This window comes from Phoenix dactylifera, chromosome 18 (genome assembly GCF_051530095.1).
Source record: "Phoenix dactylifera cultivar Ajwa chromosome 18, Ajwa_hap1_PhDact_Kaust_v1.1, whole genome shotgun sequence".
NCBI classification, from domain to species: Eukaryota; Viridiplantae; Streptophyta; class Magnoliopsida; order Arecales; family Arecaceae; genus Phoenix; species Phoenix dactylifera.
The window spans coordinates 15673513-15686561 of NC_143207.1; the positions used below are offsets into that span (position 1 = coordinate 15673513).

The following is a 13049-nucleotide window of genomic DNA, read 5'->3' on the forward strand; positions in this document are numbered from 1 at the left end:
CTCCTCCTCCAGCTCCCAAGTAGCTTCTCTCTCACTGTGATTGCTCCACTGCACCTTTACATAAGGAATCGTGCGCCTCCTCAAAACTTGGTCCTTTCTATCCACTATACAGATAGGCTGCTTAACATAAGAAAGATCTGCTCGGAGTTGCAAAGGTGCCACTTCGATCACATGACTGGGATCAGCAATATACCTCCTCAACATAGAGACATGGAAAACAGAATGAACCCCCGATAAAGCAGGTGGAAGTGCCAGCTTATAAGCAACAGCTCCAACTCTCTCGAGGATCTCGAATGGTCCCACATATCTCGGGCTGAGCTTACCCCGAACTCCAAATCGCATCACCCCTTTAGAAGGGGACACTCTAAGAAAAACATGGTCTCCGATTTGGAATTCCAGTTCCCGCCTCCTAATATCAGCATAACTCTTCTGTCTGCTTTGAGCGTCCGGAGGCGTTCCCTGATCAACTGGATCTTCTCTACTGTTTGTTGCACAATCTCGGGGCCCATAATTTTTCTTTCACCAACATCATCCCAACAGATAGGTGATCTACACTTTCTTCCATATAGAGCCTCATAAGGTGCCATTTGAATACTTGCCTGGTAACTGTTATTATATGCAAACTCAACCAAAGGCAAGTGACAGTCCCAAGAACCTTTCATATTCATTACACAAGCTCTTAGCGTATCTTCCAAGGTCTGAATGGTTCTTTCAGATTGGCCATCAGTCTGAGGGTGGAAAGCTGTGCTGAAGCTCAGAGTGGTCCCCAAAGCTTTGTGCAGACTACCCCAAAAGTGAGATACAAACCGCGAGACCCTATCGGAAACAATGGATACGGGTACTCCATGCAACCTTACTATTTGTTCAATGTAGAGCTCTGCAAATTTTTTCCAAGGTCATTCCTACTTTCGCTGTGCAACTCTGATCAATATTCTCCAAAATTTCTTAATGATCCCAGATCATCAACATTTTTTTTATATATATATATATAATATCCAAGCAAAATTTTATCCTTGCTTCCCAAGTATACTAGGTCATGATTAACCCTTGAGATAGTTGCCGTATTTGTACCATCACATTATCAAGTAATCATATTCTAGATCCAAATTTGAACTAAGCCAATTCTAGTTTTCCTTGGCAATTCCATTATACAAGTTGATATTTATTCTAAGCTTTGATAATTAAAAGATTCTAGATTAACTTACTCAGGAGCTTACTCAATCATCCCGAATCTTTTCTTTTAGGCTAAACTTATTTGGGCCTCTAATGAAATCCCACTTGCATTTCTCATATGGTGATACAAAATCCACAATCAACTCACAGCCTTGATTAATAAATATTTAACTCACACAAATCTAATAATGTGGTTCAAAGATTTACAAGAAATTCCTCCAAGATATAAGCTCTATGATTTTACATTGAGATCAATTCCTTAAATAAGTAAAATATTTTTTATTTGCAATACTGCAAATATTTCGGAATCTTGTAAACTACTAGACTTAGAGAATCTATTCAAAACACCACAAACTCATTAACTATTTCATCCCTTTAGTAATAGTTCTCATTTTTTTTAAATATATATATTGCAGATAAAAGAATCTACTAATAACTCAATGATATCCATATTGATCAAAATCAAAAACACTATACTTTACAACGAAATTTTTCATTAACAAGAAAAACCATCAAGAACTTTTCCAAATCAAAGAGGACCTATTTTCGACCAACCCAAAAATATTTTAATACTCTAATATTCTCAAGACGTACTAATTGACTTCCCATCAAAATACCAATCTTAATTGTAAAACGAAAAGATATAAAATTTCAAGTCCCAAGTAGAGCCAAAGAAGAACTCTTGAGTCTCATCCTTAAATATATTTTACTTATATATAACAATTTCATGTTTGATCCGACTACATATTTTAACCTCGAAGAATATCATAAAATCTCTCCTAGTTCAAGCATTAGACAACTTCCTATGAACGAAACTTAACTTGCCACCAAATAATTAACTTCAAACTAAAAGTAATATCCACAATACCTGATATCAAGTTGAACTTCCAAAATAATTACATTGCACGATAATATTCCATGATTAACATTCCTTCACTTAATTTAGTCAAAATCTAATTAATCATAACTTGAAATACAAATTGTTCTACCAAGAATACTCTCGGAATAGCTTATTCACACTTCGGTTACGACCAAAATTAGGTTGCATTCTAATTTTAGCACTTCAAAATTATGATAAAATAACTCAAATTTATCAATAACAAAAGCAAATAAATGCCTTCGTCTAATGGCCTAATGTCTACCCATCTCTCAAACTTTTCGATGAATCCTAAAGATCCTAAAACTTAAGCTCCATTTGACTATTTCAAACACAATCCCTAGGAATCTGAAACCTGAGCTCTGATACCAACACATCTGTCACGCCCCGAACCCGGGGCCCGGGGCGCGAGCAGACGCCGCGCACCTACAGGGCGGACCCCGCAGGCACGCAAGGCAGATAAATCAGATCAACTATTAATAACTAATTAAAAATAAATTCCAGTTTTCAGATCAAATGTCCATATATACATAAGTCAAAAGAGAAAGTCAATATCCACTAGCTAACTACATCATGATCACTCCATCCCGTAATCCCCATAATCATATATCATCACCTGCAAAAATGTAAATAGTAGGAGTGAGCTAACAGCTCAGTAGGCAACATCATGCAATAAAGTAATCATATAACATGTCATGATGCATATGAAAAGCAACTAAAACTCATAAATCCAAAAATCCACACGACAATACGTAAACCCGATCCGAGACTCAAAATAACTCCACCGCATGACTACGACCACATCACCCAGTGGCATGGTTACACCGAAGTGCCAATACAACTCTCCGAAGAGCCGCTCCACTGAGCCAACGCACCACTGTGCCGCACCCCCTGGTGCCAAAATCACGCTCCACTGAGCCGCTCCGAAGAGCAAAACGCACCCCTGTGCCGCCACTATTCTATCACCGGTGGTCGCGGTGTCGGAACTAGTTCCTCAGTACAAGTCGACAAGGCCAACGTATCATCCCATTGGCGGGGCCTAGACTATAGTCACGCGGATTTTAAAAATCAATAAATCAACTTTCCAAATTAAAGTCATAATCATACTCCCATCAGTAAAGCATATAACAATTTATGAAATTTAAATATTTAATTTTAAATCTAACACATAATGCCAATAATAAAACATAACATCAACATATGCAAGATACATGTTAAAATTCTACTTTAAAGCAATAGGTCACCTACCTGGGCTCGCTTAAGAATCCCTGTCACAGATATCACGAACCCCTGATTAAACATAAATATTAATTATTTAATTAATTAAGAAACATAATTTAAACTAATTCTAACCCCTTAAACTCCTAAGTCCATAGATCCAAGAATGGGCCCCTAAGATCAAACATAGACCCTAAAATCAGAATCCTTTAAACCCAAGTCAATTGTGGCCCAACACAGATTAGGCCCAACTGAACCAAACCAGATTACAGGTCCAGATCAGATCTCGGGCCCAAACCAAACCAGCCCACAGATCCAATCAGACCCAACTCAGCCCAAAAACAAGTCCCTAGCCCAACCCAAACCAGGTCTGACCAGACCAGATTAGATTAAATCTTGACGAATCAGATTACACTCAAATCAGGCTAACCCCAATTTCTGACTCAAATCCAAACCATAACCCAAACCTATTCACTCAAATTCAGATCAAACCCAATACAAGGATTAGGTGGAACCGGTTCATAATCTAAACCGGTTCATGGTCTGATCCCCACTTGAGGCACGGAAATCAAAGCAAGGACAAGCACCCAGGCCTAAGGCTGCAAATGGGTCGGGTCGACCCGTGACCCGACCCGACCCGACCCGCGTAGACCCGACCCGACCCGAATTTTAGGACCCGCGGGTCCGGGTCGGGTCCTAAAATTGGACCCGAATCATTTTCTGGGTCGGGTCTGGGTTTACCAAACGGATCCGACCCGACCCGAATGGACCCGAAGAGAGAGAGAGGAAAAGCAAAAGAAAGTCTTTTCTTTTTCTTTTTCTTTTTTTTTTTTTTTTGGTGTGGGTTGTGGTACTGTTGGTCAGTGTGGGAGGATAGCAAGTTAGCAACAAGCATAGGTTCACAGAATCCAAAGGAACGTCGGCCCGTCAGAATTCTCTCTCGATCTATTACACTGTTGAGACCTCTGGTGTGTAGCTGCCTTTTTTTTTTTTGTTTTTCCTTCTGTTTTTTGGTTTTTGTTTCTTTTAACTTTTGAAGGGAGAAAGTGAGGGAACACTGCAACTGAATATGGGTCATGTGCCAGTTTTATGTAATGGAATTGGATTTTGGAAGAAGGTCTGGGATTTTTTTTTGTCCTCCTGAGAGGGGAGCTGGGAGACACCGAGTTCCGTCCAATCAGTCATATAGATAAAAAATAGTGTGATATGAAATTTGGCTTGTAGACCGACTTAGTTAGTGAGTCATGGGTCATCTGTTCTGACTGGAGCTCAATTGCAAAGTCTTTCAAAGTCATGGGTCACCCAGCACCTCATAATTATGGTATGACCAAATTAGATTTGTCCAAATTTTTTTCCAAAAGCACAAAAAAATTGGACCCGATCGGACCCGGACCCGACCCGAACCCGACTCGGACCCGACCCGACCCAACCCGATCTTCAACCGGGTCGGGTCCGGGTCCAAAATTGGGACCCGAACAAAAAACCGGGTCGGATCGGGGTCACCTAGGACCCGACCCGACCCGACCCATTTGCACCCCTACCCAGGCCGAATAAAGAAGAAGAAGAAGAAGAAGAAGAAGAAAAAGAAGGAGAAGAGGAAGAAGAAGGAGAAGAGGAAGAAGAAGGAGAAGAAGGGGGGGGCGTGGCTGGTGGCTCCGGTCGGCCCTCGGCGGCCGACCGTGGCACTCGGCGGCGGCGCTCGGCCAGCCGCCGTCGGCCATCCCACCTTCACAGGCGGCGCCGGACGGGAAGAAGAAGAGAAGAAGGAGAGAGAGGGAGGAAGAAAAGGGAGGAAAGAGAGGGAGACCGGGGCTGGAAGCCCGGCCCCCGTTCACCCACCTCCGGCCGAACCCATTTCGGCCGGATTGACCCCGGCCGGCCACCGTCGGCCGGCCAACTTCACAAAAAAAAAAAATCTTCAGAAACAGGGGAAGATAAAACCGGTTGATATCCCTCATTTTCCCCCTTAAATCCATAAAAAGTGATAACAAAAAAAATATCTTCCTCACCTCCGGTCGTCAGCGGATGAATCCCCCGCGGCTCCGGCGGTGACGGGGCTCCGGCGACGGCAGCGGCAACGGCTCTCAAGGAAGGGGAAAGAGTTAGAGGAGGAAATGTTAGATTTTTTTAGAGGAATAGGGAGGGGTTCCTCTGATAGTTCACGAAGGGAGAGAGAGAGAGAGAGGGAGGGAGAGGGAAAAGGGGGGGCTTGCGGTGATTTCGCTGGCCGTTCGGCCGGCGTGGTCATCGTGGTCACCCCCACGACGACCCAACTAAAGTCGGTATCCCTTGCCGACTTCAGTTTGTTGGGCCCTAGGATGGGCCCAATTCAGGTCTTCACAACATCCTTGTTGGTCCATCAATCCAAGATGAGAAGAAGAGGAAGGCCATTTGGAATGACCAATTGATGGAGGAGTTTATCGAATATGTATTGGTGAACTATATTATAATAATTGATATGTTATGTTAAATAATTTAATATTATATTAAATTATTATTCTATAGTATATAATGTTATAGTGCTATATTATAACAATATTATATTATATTATAGTAATATTATAGTATATCATATATTTATGTATTAATATATATTATATTTTATTATGCTCTATTGTATAATACTATACAATATCCTTTATGGTCATTTTGTCATACTAAAAGTATTTTCTCAGTTTGTTTACTAAATACATATTAAAGTGTCACAGCACTTTAGAAATATAGTTACCAAATAATAAACAGCTTTTTATAAAAACTCTAATACCAACCGCTTTCCTAAACAGGGCTTTGGTCCCTTTAGCGCCACTCCTTCCAGCACCTTAAATCTGGCACGAGCGTTGAACTAAAATAAAAATGCAGGAGCGTTGGTGGTGGTTTTGGACTTGGTTCTATTGAGCTACTGATCTTTGTTTTTATGTGAATGAGGGCCGTTATAACTAGTGGGCATGCAGTGGCAGTGGCACTGGCCGATCCAGTATTTAGAGGAGCGTTACGAATCATTCAATGATGTCTCTCATAACATAACTAGGGGGCTGAGAGTATCAGGTTGGCAGCTTGTTTTTTTGTTGGTATCTAAGAAGTATCTGACCGACCATGCAGCTGAGAACTTTGTCTTCAAACTGCCACATGTTGAACAAGATTAAAGCTCAATGTAATACATGCATTTTTTTTACTATTTATTCTCCACTTTTCCTTTTTTTTTTCCCTCTCCTCTCTCCTCCCTCCCACCACCACCACACCTCTTCTCTCTTACTTCCCCGTCTCTTCGATCAGTCCAATGGGCTTTCTATAAGACACCATTTATGATCATCCGAACATGAATGGTATCCCCCGATTTATCTCACTGCAGAAAAAGGGGCCAATATTTCTCTGGAGCCAAAATTACCGACGTTTCTATCTAGCGTCGGCAAAGATGAAACTAAGATGATGCTAATTAGCGTTATCCAAAGCAAATTGTAAGACGATACTTCTAAGCATCGTTGGAGGCCAAAGAGAGAAAGGAGCAGACGATGCTTAAAAGCGTCGTCGGAATCCTACTCACTAAACTTCCTTAACACTAACTTCTCCCTTAAACCCCTCCTAAACACTAACCTAAGATGACGCTCATAAGCGCCATTGGAAGATGAACTATAAGACTTGGGCCAGACGATGCTTAAAAGCTTTGTCAAAATCCAATGGCCCAAGGACACTCAGTTGCATCGTCGGAGGCAAAGTCCCCCTATAAAATGCCAATCCTAGATCAAGAAGATGAAAACCCTAGCCATGGTCAGAGAGATAGAGAAAGAGCCACAAGGGCTGCAAAAGGGAACCTTGCCGCAAATACCTTCCATGAAGGATACTAGCGTTATAATTTCATGACTGATCTTGCCTTCTCTTCAAATCTCAGTCATATTTGTGGTAATCGCATCATCTAATTACGTAGAATGATAGAAACTGACAGTTCTTGCTACTGCTTGGCGTAGATCTATTCATGAGGGAATATTGGCTCTTGTGTCATCTACAGAAGAAAAATCTTTGTTAATTTGACAGTCAAATCCATTTTTGCAGTGGGGAGTATTCATATATAAATTCTAGTAGATGCTGCAAATTTAAAGTCAACTTGAATGCGGCACCGACCCAACATTTTATCTTATCATATGAATCAAGTTCTCCGATCAATTGAAATAGACTTGACATACTTACACTTCCTTAATTATAATAGTTCAAAATAGTTGATATAGAATAGTGATTGCTCAAATTCATCAAAGGAGAGTAGTCTATTTAAAATAAATAAATCAATAAATAAATAAATAATGAAATATATGGTAAAGCTACTTAAGTGTAAAGTTTGATATATATTGTTGACATAACGGTATATAACCATACCCAAAAAGGTATATAACCATAACCTACAAGTTCCAAATGCTATCATGGATCCTCAAATACCGCCTCTGTTTAAGCCCTCATGTTTACTTGATTAAGAGTGCAAATCCAATTACAAATACCATAATCAATCCGTGCTTAGCTCTAATAGGCTTGTATTGCAGTATCGCTTATTCTACATGGACTATGGGCTATATCCTCTCTAATACTATTTATAATGGTCTAAGATCTCACCTAGAAAGACTTGCCGAAAGATACTATTCGATGTTCTTGGCCCTGTATACAGTGCCGGCTCGAGCCTTAGGCGACCGAGGCGGTCGCCTAAGGCCCCCGGCCCAGGGAAGGCCCCCACGGGCCACCACCCACTTGTTTTTTTTTTTTTATTCCAGCTCAGGGCTATCGCGGAGGGGACTGGCTATGCCTATGGCTATGGGCTATCAGCTATGGAGGGAGTGGCCGAGTGGCGGAGTGGGCAGCGGGTTTGGGCGGCGGCGACGCGACGTAAAATGGTGAAAGGCTGAGGCCGACTGCGGCGACTGGCGACGGGCGATGGCGTGGTCAGTGGTCGAGCGGTCGAGTCGTCGACACTCGACAAGCAACGGGCAAGTGGGCAACGGCTTTTTCCTCCCCGGCTCCCCCCTTCTCTCCGACAGTCCGACTCTCCCCTTCTCTGCCTTTTTAATGCCGGAACCTTCTCCGGTTCTCGACACTCGGTCTCGGCACTCGGCAGGGCAGATCGGCTATTCGGCTTGCAAAACCCTCTCTAGCTCTCTGCTCTCCTCGTCGACGTCCGGTCCACTGTGCATCCGTGCAGAGTCCCGTGACTTCCGTCCTCTCCTCGGCGTCCTCGCCGACTCCGAGTCGCCGTCCTCGGCTCCTCCGACATCCGACTCCGCGGCGACCGAGGGCCGAGGCGGTGAGGCCTCAGTCCCATCCTCTTCTCGCCGACGTCGCCGACTCGCCGTCCTCGGCCTCCCGTGAGGCTGTGACCGGCGCCGGCGGTGGCCCCGTCCTCTCCTCAGACCTCAGCTCCTCCGCCGCTCCGGCCGGCGGCCTCCTCGTCCTCGGGGTTCCCGGTTCCCAAATCCCAAGTCCCGACGGCCGACGGACCCGACACCCGACCTCCTCCCACTCCCAGGCTCCCACTCCCAGGCTCCCAGTCCCACGGTCCCACCGGGCCACCTCCCGAGGTTCGGCTGTTCCCAAATCCCAGTCCCCACTGTGGCACTGTGCCACTGTCTACAGTCCACTGATCCCGATTCCCCAATCCCACTGAGGTGAGTAAGTAACTGTAGTATGTAGTTACTTAGTTTATTAATTATTTTTTGGTTTAATTAAATTATATTTAGTTAAGTAATTAATTTAAAATTTGTTATTTTTTGGTTCAATTGTAGATTGGTTGTGACTTCACTACTTCAGCGGTTCGGCACTATTCGGCCTCTTCTCGCTATCGAGTTCGGAACTATTCCACCTCTTCTCGACACAATTAAGTTCGGCACTACTTGTCGGGACCCGAGTTTGTTTTTCTTGACACAATTAAGTTTTATCATTTTTAACTTTTTATATTTTGATTTGTTTGTGGTGGTTTTTTAATTGCTTAGTTTGATAATATTATTTATAGATTAAAATGTCTAATAGAAAATATGACTGTGGGTATGAAAAACTCAAAAAAAAAAGAAAAATCGATAAACTCATTCAATCTCAAAAAGAAGCTCTAGATAGATTTGTTGTTACAAACAAACATAACACTATATCAAATTCAACTCAAGAATTAGTAATAGAACAGGCACCCGAAATAGAGTTAAAAAATGAGATTGCCAGTGAAACAATATCTAGTGAAGAACACAATGGAGAATCAGATGGAAATAGGATAAACAAGGAAAAAGATTGTGAAACTAGTTCTATTCTTACAAATTTATATGATCCTGGTCAATGGAAAATAATTGATACAAAATTTAGAGATCTAATAGTGGAAAGAGGTCCAATTAGGGATTATGATTTTCATTTTCCTAAGGATGAAAACAATAGACACTTTTCTACGATATATTATATTCGTAAGTTACCTAATAGTGAAAAACATGATAGAAAATGGTTAGTGTATTCGAAAGATTTGGATAGAGTATATTGTTTTTGCTGTAAATTATTTGATTCAAAGTCTAGCACGAGTAAATTAGTCAATGAAGGAAGTAGGGATTGGAAAAATCTAGGTATCAAGCTTAAAAGTCATGAAACAACTAATGAACATATCATTAGCATGAATAGGTGGATTGAGTTAGAAGTGAGATTGCTAAAAAATAATACAATTGATAAAAATCTCCAAGAACAAATAAACCAAGAGAAGGATCATTGGAAAAAAGTTCTATTTAGAATTATTGCTGTCGTAAAGAATCTTGCAAAAAATAATTTAGCATTTCGAGGAAAGAATGAAAAGATCTATCAAAGCAATAACGGAAATTTTCTAAGTTTTATTGAAACGATTGCAGAATTTGATCCAATAATGCAAGAACATATTCGACGCATTCAACATGGTGAAATTTACAATCATTATTTAGGTCATAATATTCAAAATGAATTGATTCAAATGTTAGCATCTGAAATTAAAGCTATAATACTTAAAAAGATTAAAGAAGCAAAATATTTTTCTGTAATACTTGATTGCACTCCTGATGCAAGCCATCAGGAACAAATGACCCTAGTTTTAAAATGTGTAGATACTTCAACAAGTTCAGTAAAAGTAGAAGAATATTTTTTAGAATTTTTAGAAATAGATGATACCTCTGGAAAGGGCCTTTTTAATGAACTTATAAATATAATAGAAAAACATAAACTTGAGGTTAATGATATAAGAGGACAAGGGTATGATAATGGATCTAATATGAAAGGAAAACATCAAGGTGTACAAAGAAGATTATTAGATATAAATCCTAGAGCATTTTACACACCATGTGGATGTCATAACTTGAATTTAGTATTATGTGATACTGCTAACTCGTGTCCTAAAGCTATATCTTTTTTTGGAGTGATACAACGAATTTATACCTTATTTTCTTCTTCTACAAAACGATGGAAAATTTTACAAGATAATATATCCACATTAACTCTTAAACCCTTGTCACAAACACGTTGGGAAAGTCGTATTGAAAGTGTCAAAGCAATTAAAAACCAAGCTCCTAAAATAAGAGATGCTTTAGTTCAATTAGCGGAAACTAGTGAAGATCCTAAAATAAAGAGTGAAGCCACATGTTTAGCTACATATGAGATTGAAAATTTTGAATTTTTATTAGGCATGAATATTTGGTATGATATATTGTTTGCTGTTAACTCAGTTAGTAAGATTTTACAATCTGAAGACATGCATATTGATGTTGCTATAGATCAATTAAAAGGTCTTCTTTCTTATTTGAAAAGTTATAGGGAAAATGGATTCATGAATGCTTTGAATTCATCTAAAGAAATTGCAAATGAAATGGAAATAGAACCTATATTTCGTGAAAAACGTGTGATCCGTAGAAAAAAATATTTTGATGAAAATAATGATGATGAGATAACAAGATCAGCTGAAGAATCTTTTAGAATTGATTACTTTTTATATATAGTAGATCAAGCTATTTTTTCAATTCAAAATAGGTTTGAACAATTTACCGTATATGAAAATGTTTTTGGTTTTTTGTTTAATTTTAGAAAGTTAAAATCTTTGAATGAAGATGATTTGAAAAAGTGTTGTCTTAATCTTGAAAACTTTTTAAAGCATGGTGAATATTCTGATATTGATGGTATTGATCTGTTTTCAGAGTTAAAAATTTTAAAAGAATTTTTACAAACAGAAACTAGTACCCCTATTGATATTTTAAGTTTTATAAAAAAAACAGATTCTTTTCCAAATGCATGCATTGCATATAGGATATTATTAACAATACCTGTAACAGTTGCTTCTGCTGAAAGAAGTTTTTCAAAATTAAAGTTGATAAAATCTTATTTGCGATCAACTATGTCACAAGAAAGATTAAATGGATTAGCTATATTATCGATTGAAAATAGTATTTTAATGGATCTTGAGTATAAAAGTTTAATTAGTAATTTTGCTTCTCAAAAAGCTAGGCGAATTATTTTTAAATAAAAATTTTAAAATATTTTTATACTTATTAAAAAAATTATTATTTAAATAATAATAAAAAAGGTCCCTTCTAATGAGTTCGCCTAAGGCCCCCAAATGTATTGGGCCGCCCCTGCCTGTATAAATATAATTACCCCAAAATCTAGCTAGTGTATAACCAATGTGGGAGGACTAAACATATGCTTGCACAAAGCGTCATGTATGGAACCCAAAGCGAATCTTATATAAGAACCCATGAAGGTATATGCGTAATTCTATATTGGTTGTGTGCTAGGAAAACTTTAGGTACCTAAATACAGCTAAAAGACCCAAACAATATCTCAAAGCTACTTTTTTTGAATGAGATCCTAGGTTGTTACAAATACCATTAAAGTAGATCCGGCCCATATTCCACATGAGACTGGAAGACATTACAACACAAGTCTGTGCCTCTTGGCAATTAATCACAGGTTGATCTTTGTATTTATAATTAGTTTTGACGAAATATAGACCCTTAGATCCGTAATGGAGCTAAGAGTTAAATCAGAAGAGTATGAGAAGATCCTCACATCGATTATAAAATAGGAGATAGTTATATAAAGCCAAAAAAATTAGATATTATCTATTGAATAATTTTTTTTTATATTCTTTTGTTCATCTTTCTGAGTGTGGTCTAGATAAATTGCTTAATTCAGCACATCATAAACCCTATGGGTGGTGACATTCCTTTACTCCCATAAGGACAGGGATTGTATCTTTCACGTGAAAGGGGATTCGCCTGCCTTCGCATGAATCCATTATGGAAATAGCGATCGGTGGATAATCCAATAGTAGATTCATGCAAATAAAGATGGATCTTTTTTTCCGCATGAAAGATACAACTCCAACAACACTCCACTGCATCCAATCCCTCCTACTCCTTTTTCACATACGAACCCACCCCACCTGGGTCCAAGCCAGGCTCGCAAGTCTCGACACCTCTGGCCGTTATGGTGTCGCCATCCGATGGTCCCTTTGGACACGATGGACCCAAACACGTTGTGCAGCCATTCAACACCTGTCCTCTGATTTAGTGTACCTGTTGCGCCCCATGGGATGCCAAGCATCGGTTGGGTCGCGCATTGCTCGAACCCTGCGAGATTAGACCAAAATTAGATAATTAAAATTAAATTTTTTACATAAATACCCTCCTAAATATTAGATTTTACATGAATGTTTTTCCAAAATTGATATTTATATTTATACCCTCATAAAACACTTGTTTTGCCATTCTACCTTTTTTTTTTGTTTTTCATATGTACCTATGCTATCTAACAACGTTAAAAA

General features: G+C 39.5%; 1 protein-coding gene across 1 annotated transcript; it reads left to right on the forward strand.

The window, feature by feature from the left end:
* The first annotated feature begins 10316 nt into the window (after positions 1 to 10316).
* Positions 10317 to 11851, forward strand: LOC148703248 (uncharacterized). The gene has a single exon (XM_088723797.2). It carries the CDS (start codon positions 10317 to 10319, stop codon positions 11745 to 11747), a length of 1431 nt encoding a protein of 476 aa, XP_088579923.2. The 3' UTR covers positions 11748 to 11851.
* The last annotated feature ends 1198 nt before the right edge of the window (positions 11852 to 13049 follow it).